The 19,331-nt window shown below is 43.6% G+C and overlaps 1 protein-coding gene across 2 annotated transcripts in view; it reads left to right on the top strand.

The window, feature by feature from the left end:
* Positions 1-19,331, top strand: part of Stac (SH3 and cysteine rich domain) — a 119,530-nt gene that overhangs the window by 84,256 nt on the left and 15,943 nt on the right. For both annotated transcript variants that reach the window (XM_050139666.1, XM_050139667.1), the window contains 2 exons: positions 6,553-6,617; positions 9,932-10,020. In XM_050139666.1, the coding sequence (XP_049995623.1) occupies positions 6,553-6,617; positions 9,932-10,020 (154 nt within the window). The remainder of the gene's footprint in view (positions 1-6,552; positions 6,618-9,931; positions 10,021-19,331) is intronic.

Below are 19,331 nucleotides of genomic sequence, written 5' to 3'. Positions count from 1 at the left end.
GGTAGAGAGGTCTTCTCTCACCAACTGCTCTTAACAGAGCTATACATTGCAAAGAGCTGGACTTGGGAATTATCATTGTGAAGTGTGATTACCAGTAGCAAATTCTGTGTAAGCCCCTTGAGGCAGAGACACAGCCCAGAGACTCTGCTCTACCCATCCACAGAACAAGCAGGCCCTATATCATTTGGGGCCTTGTTAGAAATGTAGAATTTCAGGCCACCTAGACTTGCTGAGTCCACATGTATATATTATCTGTGGTGGTTGATAAGTAGGGTTAGAGCATTCGGTGTCTCTCACTACACACACACACACACACATACAGAGACAGAGACAGAGAGAGAAACAGAGAGAGAGAGAGAGCACATTCCAAATAGATGAAGAATAAAGAACAAAATACACTCAAAGACATAAAGTTGACTGCTTTCCATCTATTTCGTGTTAGTGGACAATTCACAGCCATATTGAAAGAGATCTATGGGACTGGACATGGTAGCTCACACCTGAAATCCGAATGCTCAGAGACAGGATGACCACAGTTCAAGGCCAGCCCAAACTACAGAAGCAGCCCATCTCAGTTTTTTTAAAGTAAGAAATAAGAAAAAGAAATAAAAGAAAGTCATAGGAAGAGAAAGATCCATTTATAGCTAGCTATAAACTCCAGCAAGCTTTAGAGGTTTATGAATAACCAGCCCCTTTGATCAGCAATAGCTCTCTCTCTTCACAAAGCCTCAGCAGCCGGAGGGGGATTAACTATGCAGCGTTTGCTCCACACTGTTTTGATTGATCTCAGTCCCTCATCCATGAAGTCTCTGAGATAATGGGAAGAACGCACATTGATATGCTCAAGCTTCCTTAGGGGCCCCTGATCATGACCAGAAGGTGTGGCCTTTCAGAAGCTCTGCGGAGCTGGTCACAACCAGTTCTGGATGGCGTTTCATCAGCTCCAAAAACACACATAATTCACATACATTTATATCTTCCAGTCAAAGGGCATGCCAGATTTCCTGAGGAACATCTCTCTCCAGTCTCCTTAAAAAGATCTCAGTTGGCTGCTCAGACTGAAGTCTGCCTTCTCTATTCTGGGTTGTCCTGGGCAGGTCTGAGTCCTCGTTCCTTTTTTCAGTTCTCCTGGGTCTCTCATTATAGACGGGGAAGGTGTCGGCCTTCACCTCAGGCTCCCCTGCTAAATGCTTCCCTCATGGCAAAACAATATGAAAACTGAGCAGCCATAGGTAACTGCCTGTCTCTGCTCAGAATGTCAGATATCAGCCTTCCCAGCAGCCCTCGGTAGCCACATTTCTGCCAGATATCAGCCTTCCCAGCAGCCTTTGGTAGCCGCATTTCACTCCAGCCGTATTGATCATGATCCCCTGGAACAGGAACAGGGTTCAGGCAATACACATTCTTACTGAGCTGGTCACATCCACTCAAGGATGTCACAAAGCCCAGTGTTGCCTCAGTTTGCAACACTTGAGTGAAGAACTTTTGCCCAGAAAGAAAAATAAACCAACTTTGGTATTGATGATTTACTTTTGCCTTCAGCTTATGTTGTTTCTGGATATCAAATACTAAATTGTCACCAGTGGAGGAGTAGAGAAGAGGAGGTGGAGGAGGAACAGGAGAGTGAAAGGGGGGAAGAGTAGGAAAGAGGAAGAGAGAGAGAGAGAGGTAGAACTTTCCTTCTTGAATTTACAATCTGAATCCATGGTCCCTGTGTGAGAAAAGCACATAGAAATTTCTGTTTAAAACTGTCAAGTGAGACAGCAGGTCATAATTTGTGCACAGAGGTAAAGATAACTCCTGTCTATGGAATTTAAATCAAGAACTCAAACACTCCCAACAATAAGCTTTCAACAGATATAATCTAGCAATCGCAGTTCACCCAGCAGGAGAATGTGCTGCTCACACACTAGACATCCCCTGTGCTAACCAGTGCACCGCAGAGCCCACCTGAAAATGCTGCTGCAGGGAGAGGGAGCAGGGTCAGTTAATTTAGTCCTTGGAGGCACATATGTCACAATTATCGAACAGAATTATGTAGTCATTTATGTTTAAAATATGAAGCATAAACTAGAAGATCCAATGAGAGAACAAGAAGCTAACAAATAAGAAAATTTGAAGACAACTCCAGAGAGAGAGCTTCTAAAATATTGTAAAGTAGAAATGTGATTGGCAGGTTGAATAGGTGTTAGACACATCTGAAGAGAGAAGTAGCATCCAGAAACACAGAGCGACTGAAAATAGTGAATACCCAGGGCAGCAAGGACCTGGAATCTGAGAGAAAGTGCGTGATGGAAAGAGAGTAGACAGCTTCAGTGCCCATCCAAGTGACTCTCTAGACGTGCATACGGAGATGGGAGTAAGAGAACATTCTGGCTGAGAACTTACAGAACTGATGGAGGACAGCACTCCCGAGAGCCATCCTTGGGCATCTCTGTGACAGAACAAGGCTGCAAAGACAGCAAAGTGCTGATGAGACTGAGAGGCAGATGATACACAGAGGAATGAAAATTACACAGAAGCTTCTTTCAGATTATAGCTGAAGCTAACAGTAAAATGGCATCTTTAGTATGAAAGAAAGAATAAAGAAAAGGATGGAGAGAGGGAGGGAGGGAAAATAAAATAGAGCAAATTTTCCAAACTACAAAAAGTAGCAAGAATTGAACGAATTGAGTGGGAATAAGGAGCTAACCAATCAGAGAGAACACACTAGGAACTCTACCTGAGGTTGTCCTCCACATTCCTTAAACATGCATACACACACACCCGTGCACACACATGCATGCACAGTCACAGAACACACATGCACATGAACATGTAGACATACATATCAATATAAAAGTCAAAAAAACAAAATATGATACCCCATCCAAAAGCAGTATGAAGATAGCAATAATAAAGATAAGAGCAGACGTCAGTAGCTTGCCAGGACAGGGCAATAAATCTTGACTGGATATTAAACAGAATAAAATTTATAAGCTCTAACAAGTTTGAAGATGGAAGAGAATAGGAATCGAGATGCCATAACCAAAAAGGCACTATGACACACTGAAAGACCGTCAGGACCAAACTCTCTGGAAAGCTCGAAACCCTTTTCTGAGTGAGCCGATACCAAAATCGCTAGAGTGACCATGGCCCAACTGCTGCCGGGGGATGGAAATAGAAATTGTGAGTTGTGTCTAATCCTTATAGAAACCGAATCAATATTTAAATTTTTCATGGCAAAACTACCAAGCCTGGACAACTTCATAGGTAAATTCTACCAAACAATTAAGAAGTATAAAATTTCCACATTACATAAACTCTCTCTGAGAAGCGAAAGTACAGCAAGGAGGACGGGCAGACGCTTTCTTTAACTTGGTTTACGAGGCTATTACAGTACTGACTTCAAAACCAAACAAGGCCGGAGAAGGGAAAATTGCTGGCCGCTCTCTCTTGAATATGGATGAAGTGAGATTCGCATGAGCTGAACCCAGTGATGTACTTCCAAAGGAGACTGCATAGCAACGACGTCAGAATTAGACCAAGGACTCAAGTTTGGATCCACAGCAGATAATTCAGTAATGTCACCTGGCAAGTGTCATTCGAAAGAAAACAAACGTGGGCGTCACACGTCTGCAAGGTGAAACAGAAGGCAGAAAACGAAAAGGGAAGTCCTTTTTTCCACACACAAAGAAGGAAAAATCACTTCGCGGGAGCAAAAATAACAGTTGTGCCGTGTACATGGTTCTGCAGTACACACAGTTCTGTAGTATACACAGTTGTGCCGTGTACACAGTTGTGCGGTATACATGTTTTGTAATATACATGGTTGTGCGGTATACACAGTTGTGCCGTGTACACAGTTGAGCGGTATACAAGGTTTTGTAGTGTACATGGTTGTGCAGTATACACAGTTATGAAGTATACAAGGTTGCACAGTATGCACAGTTGTGCAATGTACACAGTTGTGCAATATAGAGACAACTGCCTTGCTTTTCTTCTCCTTTCTGCAAATAGGTTTTAGAAACAGTTTGGGGAGGGAAGTATGCTACCCTTGCAGAGGATCTGAGTTCAGTTTCCAGCACCCACCCAACTTGGGTCACCAACACCCACGTAGGGTGTCTTACAACCACCTGTAACTCCAGATCCAGGGGATCTGACACTTTGTGGCACTCCTGTGTGTACACATACACAATAAAAATCTTAGGAAGAAGAAGAAATGGCTTGGGGAAATAGATCTTAAAACTTCCCCCACTCCTGGTTATATTCTGCTTTTGACTGTATATCTAAAAAGCTTAAGGTCGCTAATAATTTTCACAACAGTTTACAGGAATAGTACACACTTTGAACTAGAATATCTGATGGATATTCAATAAAAGACTAAATAATACAAAATTTAAAACTGCATAACATTCCAAAGTAGACATTGTACTCACCTGATCCCTTCTTTAGACCCTGTTTGCTGTTTCCATTCAATTATTTACTGCTCTTTTGGAAAGAATATAGTTTTACACTTACAGAACCAATGCTTACACCAGGATTATAGAGATGGTGTAATACCAGAAAAGAGTATTGCTTGTCTCTGCTCTGTTTCAACAGGTAAACACCAGGTTACGTGAGCAAGTGCTGCAGGCAAACTCTGGGACCACTTAACACAACTCAGCAATACACCATTGAGCACATGGACAATATTGGGCATCCTTGTGCTAACAAAACTGTATCTTTAAACTCTAGAATTATAAACTGAATACCCTGAATATTTAAGACTCCTTAGTACTTCAGCAGAAGCTCTTGCTTTGAATGTGTTTTTTTATTGATTTTATTAATCTATACATTTTTCTCTGCTCCTCTCCTTTTCTCTCTCCTCCCCTTCAACCCTCTCCCATGGTCCCCATGCTCCCAATTTACTCAGGAGACCTTGTCTTTTTCTACTTCCCATGTAGATTTTTAACATAGAACTCCTCAGTCCGTGTTAGCAACAGTGGAGATGCTGATGATGCTCAGTGGGTAAAGGAACTTAACCTCCAAGTCTGACAACCTGGGTTCAGTCCCCAGGCCACACAGGATATAAAGAGAGAACTGACTCACTAGTTGTCCTCTGATCTCCAAAGGCACACTGTAGTGTGCAACACACACACATGCACAAACACATACACAAAGTTTAATTTTTACAAAACCAATGAATGAATGAATGAATGAATGAATGAATGAATGAATGAATCAGCGCACCAATGAACCAAATTATATGGATTCCTGTGGTCTGCACCATGTTGTGCTGATAGCTCCTTGCTATTGTAAAGTGAAAGAATGAAGAGTAAATATGTTGGCCGGGCGGTGGTGGCGCACGCCTTTAATCCCAGCACTGGGAGGCAGAGGCAGGCGGATCTCTGTGAGTTCGAGACCAGCCTGGTCTACAAGAGCTAGTGCCAGGACAGGCTCCAAAACCAGAGAAACCCTGTCTCAAAAACAAAAAAAGAGTAAATATGTTAATTCTAAAACAACAAGCCATCCCAATAGTACAATAATTTATAGATCAAACGTACTTCATAAATGTGGAACCTTCTGCCTCAATTTACTCTAAGGGGTATCCATCCAGTAAGAATGACAAGCTGGCAAGTAAAGCTCACTGGGTTTCTGTAAAAAAAAAAAAAAAAAACCCTCTGGGCAAGTGTGCATCTGGACAGTGAGAACTCTGGGCAAGTGTGCATCTGGGTAGTGAGAACTCTGGGCAAGTGTGCATCTGGAGAGAGAAAACTCTGGGCAAGTGTGCAACTGGACAGTGAGAACTCTGGGCAAGAGTGCATCTGGACAGTGAACTCTCGGGACAAGTGTGCATCTGGGCAGTGAACTCTAGACAAGTGTGCATCTGGACAGCGAGAACTCTGGGCAAGTGTGCATCTGGACAGCGAGAACTCTGGGCAAGTGTGCATCTGGACAGTGAGAACTCGGCTAGTGTTCCTTTTGAACAGTGAGAACGGTTGTCCACCGTGAGAGGCTGTGTTATCAAAGGTGATACCTCAGACTGGTGCCCCAGCACACATGGAAGAGGATTAGAGTTCAAAAGAGCTCAAAGAAGATCCGGCCATCAGCCTCAGTACGTTGGAATAAGCAATCTGAAGAATGTTCTGAAGTTAGAACTAATGATCTTCAAAACAATATAAACAGCATTAAGAGTATCACAATATTGAGTTTAAAATTCTGATATTTAGGAAAGGTTATTCAAAGGAACAGAATTGTCTTCTCAAGTGAAACCACACGGAAAACAGCCTCTCCCTCTGACAGGACACTCCCAAAGGAGCCTGAGTTTCAAACACACAGTGATGGCGGGACTATATCACTGAGTACACGCAGACTGTGGGTGCCAACTGGGCTTAGAAGGATGCTGCACGAGGTGGCAGGGAAAACGTCTCTGAAAGAAGAATGAAGGGATGGAGGGAAAGAAGGGGATGGGTAAGAAGCAGCCAATGATAAGCTCCAGTTCAGGGAAAAATCAAAACTGCCCTTGTCGTGCATGTCCGCAAACATGGGTACCAGCCACACAAAATGTCTGTGCTCTCTTTCCTCCCTCAGTGTTCACATATCCAGAAAACGGCACCGATGACTTCGGAGACCAAGCAAAGACCATAAACCACCAGGTATGTAGAAATCACAGAACACGGGTCAGGTAAGAGTTCCTGGATCAAACTACCAATCATCACCCAAGTGGGTCACAAAATCCATGGGGGGGGGGAACATAGCTTCATGTCAAATTGTTTTAACTGTTTCGAGAAAAATGTAACATGTCTGACAATAAGTGAATCGTAATGTGATATCATTTAATAGTATGTGATGTCATATAAGATGTGATGTCATATAATAAATAACAGAATAGAAGAAGCACATAAAAGGTGAAAATGAACATTGTATTAATGACATGCACAATTTTCTGTAATATGTTGTTGTAAGTTAAAACATACTTTATAATGTGTTAGTCAGCAAATCATATTAAGATTACATTGTATGCTATGCATGCATGTATTGTTATATTAGATCTATCCATTCATATATATACATATAATTGAAATAAAATCAAGCAATATTGTCCAAGGTACCTGAGCTTTAAGTTATAGTGAAATAAAAGGCCTGAGCTGGCTCAGTGGATAAAGGCGCCTCCTGCCAATCCTGCTGAACTGAGTTCAGTCCCTGGAATCCTTGCAGTGGGAGGGGAGAGCCAGTTCTCCAGCTGACCTCTGACCTCCACATGCACACTGTGGAGTACGTGCTACACATACAAATAAATGAGTAGAAAAATTAATAGCAAAGTAGAAATAAATGCAAAAAATTAATAGCAGGGTTCAAAATGCTGCAACAGTTCATATAAGTCTTATGTTTTATGTTCATAGAATATATTGATTATATTACATTACATAATGTAATCAAGAATATTATGTACTTGTATATATGTAATATGTCATTTTGGCTTGTATATTATACAATATAAATGTATCTATAATATTATGATTTTTTGATCAGATCAGTGATAGCATCTAATATTTATATGACACTACAAAACTCCTTTATAGTCCAATAAATTGAGAACTATAATAAAATCTATCTAACAGGGTTGTGGTGAAGTCCAGTTATGCTAATACAAATAATAAAATAGCAGACAGCCAGTAAACTATCAAAATTGGCAGCTTTTATTATCATATTTGTAAGATTTTGCAGCCAATAGATTGGGGTTCTGTGACACAGCTACCAGTCCCGTGCCAAAAATCTCTGCTTCCTCTTCACCGCCAATGGACTGATTGCATCATGAATGTACGTGCACTCTTTGATGAGATACATACCAACTTTCAACCTACTGAGAGACAGTCAGCGTTAAGGGCCCACAGAGATGGCTCAGGGTTGGGAGCACCTCCTGCCTGACCATGGTTTGCTCAGTCTGCTTTCTTACAGAACCCAGCACCATTTGCCTGGGGGGTAGCCTCAACCTCAATGGGCTTGGCTGTCCCCTGTCAATCACTAATTAAGAAATGATCCTACAGACTTGCCCACAGACTGGTTTTCTGGAGGTGTTTTCTGAATTGAGGCTCCCTCGTCTCCAATGACTCTAGCTTGTGTCAGGTTGGCATAAAGGCAGCCAGCACAACTAACTCCCTGCCAACTTAACACAAACACATCACCATTAAGCCACAACCTGTTTTTATTCAACCCCAAGTTCTCTCATAAAAAATATAAATAACTTTATAAGTCCCATTGTCTTTAAAAATTCAATTAAAAGCTCACTCCCTTCAAAATAGACAGTCTCTGCAAATCACAAAGAATCAATAAAAAGTTTTTTAAAAAATCAGTCTCTTTAAAAATCTAAAATCTCTTTTTAAAGTTCAAAATCTCTTCTGTGGGCTCCCGTGAAAATCAAAATTAAGCTAAATACTTTTTTACTTCAAGAAGAAAGAACCAGGGCACAGCCACAATCTGAATAAAGCAAAGCCAAACCCCAACAGTGTAAATAACTCAGTGTCCAACATCTGGGATTCACAGCTGATCTTTCGTGCTCCTCCGAAGGGCCCAGGGGCAACACCACCCACAGTGGGCCAGGCCCTCCCGTCAATCACTCAGTAAGAAAATGTGCTGCTGGGAGTGGTGGCGCACGCCTTTAATTCCAGCACTCGGGAGGCAGAGGCAGGCAGATCTCTGTTAGTTCGAGGCCAGCCTGGTCTACAAGAGCTAGACAGGCTCCAAAGCTGCAAAGAAACCCTGTCAAGGAAGGAAGGAGGGAGGGAGGGAGGGAGGGAGGGAGGGAGGGAGGGAGGGAGGGAGGGAGGGAAAACACACTACAGCCAGATTTTAAAGAGGTATTTTCTCAATTAAGGCTCCTTCTCTAGCTTGTGTCAAGCTGACATAAAAATTGCCCACAACCCCACTTCCATAAGACCCAAGTTCACTTTCCAGCATCCATATGAGGTGTCTCACAGGCATCTATAACTCCACCTCCAAAGGATTTCATGCCCTCTTCTGGCCTCCATAGGCACTGCATATGTGATGGTGTATATACATACACTTAGGCACATACACATGCAATTAAATAAACAAATGAATAGATCTCTTTATTAATGTCTATTTGGGGAAGCAAAATTTATTTTATACCTGCTTGTATGTCTCTCTTTTTTTCCAAAGAAAATGTTTTCACTTGGAGCAGAGGAGCAGAGGTAGTTAAAGTTCTTACCATCCAGTCCTGAGGACCAGAGTTCAGATCCCTATCACCCACATAATAGCCAGGCAGGCATGAAGGCTCACTTGTCTTTCCAGCTCAGAAGACAGAAACAGGGAATCTGCAGAGCAAGCTGATGAGGGAAACTAGCTATATCTGCAAGACCTGGGTTTGATTGAGAGGTCCTGACTCAGTGAATAGAGTTAAAACATGATTAGAATGAGTCCTGACAGAAGCCTGCACCCACACGCGTGAGCCCCACATACGCGTAACACACACACTTGAAATAGAAAAGACAGGAAGAAAACATTCCCATTTCTGACAGTTTTCATAAGGAACTATGTCAAAGAAAAAAAAATCACCTGAAGAAAATGACTAATTCTGACACATTTCAAATAGCTTGTAGTGGTGTACAACTCCAAAATTCAAAGTAAGCAAAGAAGCTGGACGTGGAAGCACACGCCTTTAATCCCAGCACTAGAGAGGCAGAGGCAGGTGGATCTCTGAGTTCAAGGCCAGTCTGGTCTACAGAGTGATTTCCAAGGAAACCAAAGCTATGTAGAGATACCCTGTCTCAATCAATCAATCAATCAGTTAATCAATAGCAAACTCAGGTTGTGAGAGAAGCCTTGGGAGCAGCCATGGGTTTTGACTGCTGAGAGCTGCACACACAGTTGGTGGCAGTCGTGTCTTCACATCCACTGTCTTCCCTTCCTCTCTCAATTCCGTTCCATCTTCTTTTGTCTTCTCTGCCAGGGACCTCCTTCCAAAGACCCATTACAGATGAACACCTATGTGGCCTTGTACAGATTTGTACCCCAAGAGAATGAAGACTTGGAAATGAGGTAAAAAAAATTAAATTATAAAGTTAAAATTAAATGAATGAAAGACAGTTTTAAAGTGGTTACTTTTCTATGTAAAAAAGAAAAAAGCGGGGAAAGTGAGGTGACTCAGCAAGGAGAAGCAAGCCTTCGGACCTGAGTTCAAGCCCAGAATCTGTGGTAAAAGGAGAAAACTAACTCCCAAGGGTAGTTCTCTGACCTCCACATGCACACTGTGGCGTGCGCACACACACACACACACACATGCATACACACGCAGAGACACACACACGCACACACGTATGCACACATACTCCCATATGCACATACCCACACACATGTGCACATACACACACTGTCTTTATGTCTGCCCACCTGTGCAGCTAACATGTGAGCAGCTTGCTGGGCTCTGTCCCAACTGTCTTATTCATCCGGGCTGTGGGGAAGCCGAGGAGTGCGCATCTATAACTAGTCTGGAGGTGGTGCCGATGCTGGTCTGGGAAACCACACTTTGCAAAGCACTTCTCTGGTTCATGGCCTATGGGATGTGAGAATTTCCATGAAGGGTAAGCATTGAATGTACTTGACGTTCAGTGGAGTCTAATAGATAATCAAAAGATTTTATTTAATCCCCAAGTTAGCACTGATGGAAGAGTTGAGCTACGACAGTCAGGGTCAATCTCCTGCCTCAGGTCAGCTTTGCTTGAGTCTGCCTTCAAGTGATGCTGGGACCTTCTTAGAACAGTGTCAGGGTCTGAAAACTGGCTTCTCTTTTTTACTCAAATGAAGACATGATGATCCTGTTATAGGTGAAGATTGGAGCCTGAAAGGGCATCCTCTGGGACTCCCAGGTGCTTGTGTCACTAAACAATAAATTGCACAGGGACACATAGTGACAGAGAGAATATGTTGCAGAAGAAAAAACAAACAACAAAAACTACTTCCCAGGATATACTGAACCAGAGCCGCCGCGGTGGAGGTTCCATGGAACCTGTGCCTGACAGACTGGCACCTTTGTCAGGATCTTCATGTATGGCATGCTTCTCTTTTCCTATTTCTCTGTGTATGCCCCTGTCAGCCTTGGCACAAAGATGATCCAGTTTGGTTTCTTTGTGCTGATTTTAACTTTACTCTCCACCCTTCACTGCTGCCACGATGGTTCTGAGTTTTCTCCATCACTTGGTAAACTTGCTGGGATGAACTCATTGTCTGGGGTGCAAGCTTTGCCCAATTAGTCCTACAATGCTGGGGGTGGATATGGCATTTTCAGGTGGTCTCTGTTTCATTAGAGACAGTCCAAACCTCTGAGCCGTTGCCTCTCTAGCCTCATGACTGCTATGGGACCTTCAGGAGATGGCCTGCAGTTGACTATCTACTCATAGAGATGAGACTGGCAATTACGCAATATACTGAGTTCCTTGAGATTGCCGTTTGGGTGTGTAGACTTCCCCGTGAGGTACTGAAGATGGCTCGATTGGTAAAGGCTTGCACTGCAAGCACGAGGACCTGGGTTCTATTCCCCCAGAAGGGCCTTAGAGGAAGAAGAAGAAGAAGAGGAAGAGGAGATATGGTGGCACAAGCTTATAACCCCAGAGCTTGGAACTCCATGGCCAGCCAAATTCATCTACTCAGAAAGTTCCAGGCCAGTGAGAGATCCTGCCCCAAAAGTCAAGGTGGATAGTTCTTCAGGAAGGATACATAACATTGTCCTCTGGCCTTCACAACATACCCATGCATACACATGTGTTCCTACAGGCACATAAACACACACACACACACCTAAGCTTAGTTTAAAATGAAAGAACTCCCTATTGTGTTGGCCCCACAGCTTTTAGACTATTACTCTGAATTCTCCAAGTTTTTAATGGCAGTTGCAGAGCAATACTGAATGTTACCAGCGACATTGAAGGATGTCTGGCTTTGTGCTGGCTGTCGTAACTCTGTGTGTTTATTTTTTGTTAGTTGCAGGCCATTAAAAGCCAAGATGTCCAGTCACGACTCCAACATTTACAATCTGCTTGCAGGCAAGCAGAGCTATTCATTCCCGAGAATGAAATGCCTGTATTTTGTAGGCTGCAAGATCAAAGTGATAAATCATACTTACTTTTATTTATTTATTTATTTGCTCAACTTTATTTTTTTAACCAAGGCATTGTGTGCTCCCATTTAAAAGCCAGGAGCTTGCTTAGCATATTCAAGGCAATACTGAGAGGATCGGGTATAATTCCTTGAATGCACTGGGACTTTGTAAATTATCTTTTCCTCCTCAAACCATAAGAGGAAAAATCGTTTTGATAAGATACTGTTCTTATCTGCCTGCATACCTACCCTGGGCAGCCTTCTGGGTCCCTTCCTTGGAAAAGAAAGCAAAGGAGTGACAGAGAAGGAATGGTCAAATGTGAATCTGTGGACAAAAAAAGCTCCAGATGTCAAAGCCAGCCATCAAAAGTCAGAGCAGATAAGTCATGGCATCACTAGATACCTTAGAGATTACCTAGTAACAGTGAAAGCTTTCTCTACTAGAGGCCAATGGTGCAGGCCTCTCTGTGGTCCTCCATCTTAACTTACTTTCCTCCGGGCACCAGCAATCACTGGATCAGGGCATCTCCCTGTCACTGCCTTCCCAAAACACTGTCCCCATGGAGAATGAAGTCTGTGTTCCCTGACCTCCAGCCAGCCTGAGAGGCTTCCCTGAACCTCATGTCCAGAATGTATTTAATATTCATTCTCTACACACTGGTCTAAACCTGCTGTGCCCATCCCCTCGCATGTGTGCCAGGCTGTTGTCAGGGTGCTGCCTGGATTCTGTGTACCTTGTGACGGGTGCTCTTCAGCATGGGTGAAGCAAGGATGATGGGTCAAGGCCACAGTGCCATTTTCGTAGGTGCATCTAAACGGATGTGTTGTGTCATATTACTTTAAGATCTGTTACATCTGTTTATGTTGTGGAAGGAACATTTGTTTTAATGATGCAAAGTTGGGTTGCATTCTTTTATATTGCATTTGCTTAATTCTGCGAAGCTGTGATTCTTTGCCTGTCTAAAACTCCTGATTTGTCTAATAAAGAACTGAGCGGCCAATAGGTAGGCAGAATAAAGAAGAGTGGGGCTGTCAGCCAGAGAGAATAAATAGAGGGAGAAAAAGAGATCAAGGAGGAGCAAGAACAAGGAGAGGATTACACTGAGGGAAACCATACAGCCCCACAGCAAGCCACAAAGTAAGAGTGAAAGTAGATATACAGAAGTAAGAAAAGGAAAAAGCCCAGAGGCAAAAGTAGAGGGAATAACTTGAGTTAAGGAAAGCTGGCTAGAAACAAGCCAAGCTAAATAATAATAAGCCTCCTTGTGTGACTTATTTGGGAACTGGGTGGTGGGTCCCCAAAAGAGCCAAAATAGTAGAGTAGAAAACAACCAGCCACACTGATGAGTCGGGTAGAAGGGTTCCCTACCCTGCTTTTCATCCAACAACAGGGCACAAAGCCTAACTATGAGCTTCAACTCTCTCCAGTTATAAACAAGAGCCCTCAAGTCTGGGCTTCTAGGATGAGGTTGTTACAAAATATAACAATATCCAACACACTGTAGAAACTCTACCATTTTAATTCCAGTGTACTCCAGCTTTGTATTGTTGTATTTAGTGTGTGTTGTTCTAGCTTGTTGTTGCTGTTTTGAGACCATGTCCCACTCTGTAGCCCCGGCTGGCCTCAAGCTCAGGATCTTGCTGTCTGGCCCATGGGTGCTGGGACTATAGGCATGTGCTACTGTATCCAGCTCCAAAGAGTTCCAAAAATAGTCTTTATTTTCAGAAAAGAGGAATGGAGAGAGAGGAGAAGAGAGGGAGAGAGGGAGGAAGGCAGACAGAGACGTCTAGACGGCATGAATTCACTAAATGCTCAAGAATAGAAAGTGTGGCACCGCTTGGCCCGGATTTAAGCCCCAGGCAAGTAACTCATGCAGTTATGTGATCCCACATGTCTGGAGAAGTTGCACAAGCTTCTGAGTCTAGACCTCTGAACATGTAGACGGTGCCCCGTGGTACCCAGGTTGGCTTCAAGCCCTGCTGTCCTCCATTATCTTTGGATTTAAAACATTATTTGTGGAGACTCAAAACTCATGCAGCCTCATCCCTACTGGCTGCTGTTGTATTTTCAGTCCTTTTCCCCATCCACAAAAGGATCATAGCCCCGTTTGACAGGAGACTCTTTCCTTTCTGTAGTCTGTGTCATATTATTTACCTTCTGTCTCACACACCACACACACACACACACATATCATACACACATGCACACATAGACATACACATCATAAACACACACATCATATACACATGCCCACATCTACACAGACACACATCATACACATACACACAGATATACACAGATACACACACATCATACACACAGACACACATAGACATACACATACACACATCATATACACATACACACATACACACAGATATATACACACTCATCAGACACACATATACACATCATATACACAGACACACACATACATTTACACACACACACACACTCGCCTGTCTACCTCTTTACGTTCTACATCCTCTCAGTCCTACCTCAGCATCCCTTGGTTGTGGGACATCCTCTCCTGGTGACTCTGTCTGGAATTATTTCGTTCTATCTGCCTCCCCTGTAAACTCCCTTTGGGAACTCTACCATCAACACTCCTACAGTAACTAGCCCCAGTATCTCTCCTGCTATGAGATGAGAAGTTTTCAAAACAAAGGCTTAAAGTCATTTCTTCTTCCTCACAGAGGGCACCTTTTGTTTTTAATCAGTAGAAATAGCCTGTATGACTTTTCCAGGTTGCTCTCACATGTAAACTATCAAGAGATGTAAATGACTGAGTACACAGAGTATTTGGAAACTCAGAAGTGAAGGATGAGGAGCAAATGAAAGAACGAAATATCAGATACATATTTCAGGGACCACGCGGTGTCTATTTGAAAGAATCCACTTTGACGTTCCACATCTAAGTCATTTTCATTTTTATTAGTTCTCTTCAAACTGATTTATATGATAATGGCCATTTTTATTCAGGCGGAGAAAAGAAATGGCAGGTTTGTTGGTGGAGAAAGGCTTAAGAGCCAACACAGGCAAAGAAGGAATTGCTTTTTCAATATTATTAAATTCTAAGGTAGATATAAATTAATGACTGTGCATGACAGAATGCCTAAACTAAGAGAGAGTTTCAGAGAAAAAAACACATCTCTTTAACACCAAATAAGGATTTAGAATTGTGAATCCCCAGGCTCCTGAAAACATCAAGTCTCTGACACTCCGTAGGTGAGTCTGAATTGCGGCAGGCAAGGGTGAGTCTGGTTAGCTAGCGTCTGAATGAGGACAAGCAAGTGTGAGTCTGGTTAGCTAGCGTCTGAATGAGGACAAGCAAGTGTGAGTCTGGTTAGCTAGCGTCTGAATGAGGACAAGCAGGCTTGAGTCTGGTTAACTAGTTTCTGAATAAGGACAAGCAGGCTTGAGTCTGGTTAGCTAGCGTCTGAATGAGGACAAGCAAGCATGAGTCTGGTCAGCTAGCGTCTGAATGAGGACAAGCAAGTGTGAGTCTGGTGAGCTAGTCTCTGAATGAGGACAAGCAAGTGTGAATCTGGCTAGCTAGTCTCTGAATGAGGACAAGCAGGCTTGAGTCTGGTTAACTGTTATTCGCAAGGACCTCTGAGATGGATGTCCTGAATCCATCTCTTCTGAATTATCTCTTCTGAATTTGACCTTGAGTTGAAAGTGACTTTAACCTATATATGACTTTTAAGGATGTATTCTCCAGGAGCGGTCCCCTGTTTGAGCTTAAGGGGTCACCGTGCTGGGAGGCATGGGGAGAGCAGACTGTAGTTAAAATTCAGAGTGGCATGCTGGCCAAGGGATACTGTGGAGAGCTACGGTGCGTCCTAGAGGGACACCCAAAGGGTCTTGGGACTTCAAGGAAGGCAGCATTGGCTCTCAACTTGCAGAAGTCTGCTTGTGAGATTTTGGGGCAAAGGATAAAGAGGAAAAACTTAAGCTCCAGAACTAGAGAAATTTACTAAGAAGCACCGAGTAGGGACCAAATGCCAACCTTCATTACAGAGAGGTCTTGAAGGTTCACAGCAGAGGTACGTGCTGCTTCTGTCAGTTCTGTGCCAGGGACACGGCTTGTGGTTCTCTGTTCTGGGGGACCCGCTAGGAGGAGGCAGCATTAGGAATGTGGGTAGAAAGTAGAACCTGGAAGCAGAGCAGCGGGCAGCTGACTGCTCTGACTTTGCTCCTACCTGTTCCTTACGCCCTACGTGGATGTTGGTCAGTGTCCTCTCTGTGAAAGCTGAGGAGCTAAGTAATTTTTATTTTTTTAATGTGTGTATGGATATGTATGTGTGCACATCATGTGGATGCAGGGGTGTGAGTGTGTGTGGATGCACGCGTGTATATGTTCATGTGCATGTGGAGGGCGGAGAATAGCTCTGAGTATCATTTCTCAGAAATTGCCTGCCTTTGTGTTTAATTTTATTTCTTGCAACAAGGTCTCACTCTGACCTGAACTCACCATGTAGGCTGGTCTGGCTAGCCAGCAAGCCCTGAGAATCTCCTCGTTTCTGCAGCTACTCTAGCACTGAGATTACAAGCGTGCACCATCATGCTCCGCTTTGTTTTCCTAACGTGGTCTCTGGGAACTAAGATCAGTCCCTGACCAACTAAGCCCTCTCCCCAGCCTTAATTTTACTTTTCATTGACACATAATTGCATCTATTTGTAAGATACTATAATGGTAGTTTAATAAATGTATATACTACCTATTGATTGATTCAAGCTAACCGTCACACCTAGCACCCTAAAGATTTGCCATTTCTGTGTTAGGGATGTTGGAAATCATCTCTGGTGATGATTTTTAAACATGGAAAGTGTCATCAAGTTAACTGTTGCCAACCACAGTTACCCCACTGGGCTGCAGAACATTGGAAGGTCGCCTTGCTATCCCTGCACAGCTGTGCCCGCACCCATCCTCCTGAACTCACCGTTGATCGGTGAGCTCAGACAGTGTGGCAGCATACCCCGAGTCATCACGCACATCACTCTCCAGTAAGTCTATCGGGACGAGGTTTGACCCCTGAGCCAGGGAGTCTGTGATCTGCAGGCTGTGCTCGTGTTACATTGCTCCAGATACAGAACGCTTACAGTGAAGATCACACTGTGATTCTCATACAAATCCGCAAGTTACTCTTTGATGCACTGATGCACGAGAGGACCGGCGAGATGTCACAGCTAGCTCGGAGGGAGCCCAGCGTGCGTCATGTCCGGAGATGAGGAGGACTGCTGGTGGGAATTGTCAAGCCAATGTGAGAACAGTCATGGAGCATCTCAGCTAGACTCTGCCAGGCGCAGCCCTCTCGCATTTCTGTGTGCAGTGATAATTACATCATTATAAGCTTTCTATGACTTCTATGAAATGAAAATAACAAAGTCATTGAAAAGGAAGACAATAACCTGATTATGCTTTTTTTGTCCATTTCTAAGTCTTCCATGACTTTTCCCAGCATTCCTTGAGTTCTTTTAGTAGAACTGTGAGGTTGTACAAGCCAGTAGTATTTTAGAGGAGTAAGCTGTTTGGAACAGCTAAAGCCATTGGTTGTGAACCATAAGAGTCCATAGAGAATGTTATTAAAGTGGAGGTTCCTGGGGACACCATAAACCTCCCCCTAAGCCAAGTCCTGCCTGGAAATCTGCGTGGTTAAATAGTCGCCTGAGTTCTGATTATATTCTAGATTTGAAAGCAATCATGATTGCTGTTAGCCAAGGCACACTCAGCCAGAATGAAGGACTGGGGAGACAGATCATGCCCTAAAGTGTTTGTCTCATAAGCATGAGGACGTGAGTTCAATGACCCAAACCCCCTGTGAAAACAAAAGCAGAACATGTAGTATGTGTTTGTAATCCCAGCACTGCGGAGGGACAGACAGCTGACTTAGTGACCTCCACGCCAGTGAGAGACCCTGTTTCCAGAAATGAAGGTAGACAGTTCCTGAGGAACAACACCCAAGGTTGTCCTCTGACCTAGACACACACACACACACACACACAGACACACACACAAACACACAGGACTCTAGCTCCCTGGTTTTATATTGATGGCTCCCAAGAGGTTTGTGTTTACCGTTGGGCCCACTCTAACGTCCTTCACCTTGCCAGCTGTGTGCACCCTATGTAAAATAAGAAGGGAGGCCACTCGAGACAAATGAGACAGGAGAAGACTCCCCTGGTGTCTCATTTCCATTCTCTAAGTACATTACTGCTTAGCAAATGCATCAACTTAATTAAAACTAAATGTAATTCTAATGCACCAATTTGATTTAAAAATAATCTTCACAGTCGCCAGGACATCAAAATCCAATCAAGGCTATTTGAGGAAAGTCTCTGATGCATATTATGTTGTGAGGCTGTACTATGTCAAGAAACCCAGACCTTCCCAAATGTCACTAATGTGTTTAGCAGCCTCCCTCTCACTCAAACGCCTCTCCCAATTAGGTTCTAGAGAGCGTGATCTGTAACAGTTCAGGAGCAGCTCCCCAAAATCTTCCAAATAGCCCTTTTAGCTGAATGTTCTTGTCAGAATATGGACTTGGGGGAAAATGCAAGCAGCCTTAAGGAGCTCAGGTTTAAGATAGAAATCAAGCTATAGAGTCCAGGTGTTCCCGATGTTACGCTTATGTGCCCAGACTGTAAACAGTTCTGGACCAGATTAATGAAGACTGAGAAATGAGCCTGGTGAAACCATTCACCACGGAGTCTCAGATGAGCAGAGTAATTTGGCTGACTTCCTTTGCTTTGCCCGTTGGCTGGGTCTTTCGAGGACATCTGTTTTGGTTGAGTGGTGGTGCTGATGGAGCTCAGTGTGGACTTCTCTTCCTCTAATGAACAGGCTAGGATATGGAATGTTAAAACTGTCCAAAATGCCTGCAGGGTGACATGGGCAACTCTTATGCATTGTTTTGATAAGTCATGGGTAGGCAGCTTGATATCCAGCAGTTAGCCGTGGAGCCAAACCCTGAGGTAAGTAGTCAAATCTCTCTGCCCCTGTTGATTTGTGCACAGATATGCCAGGCCATGCCCACTTCATGCAGTGGGCATTGTTCCCCCTCCAGGAGATCTGCTGTTTTCAGCCCTACAGAAATACCACTGTATGAGGCACCTAGAGAGTCAGTTAGTAATCCCAGTTACTTTGTGGTCAGGATGGATTGGGGGGGGGGGGGCAAGGAGACTGGATCTTCATGAAGAGAGGCAGAAGCCTTCCTAAGTTCTGGATCATTCCAAAGACCAGGGTCTGCAG

Source organism: Alexandromys fortis, unplaced genomic scaffold (assembly GCF_014885135.2).
Source record: "Alexandromys fortis isolate MF-2015 unplaced genomic scaffold, M_Fortis_MF-2015_v1.1 scaffold_36, whole genome shotgun sequence".
In the NCBI taxonomy this organism is placed as follows: Eukaryota; Metazoa; Chordata; class Mammalia; order Rodentia; family Cricetidae; genus Alexandromys; species Alexandromys fortis.
Note: the sequence above shows the minus strand (reverse complement) of the source record. Positions and strands in the feature narration are given on the sequence as shown.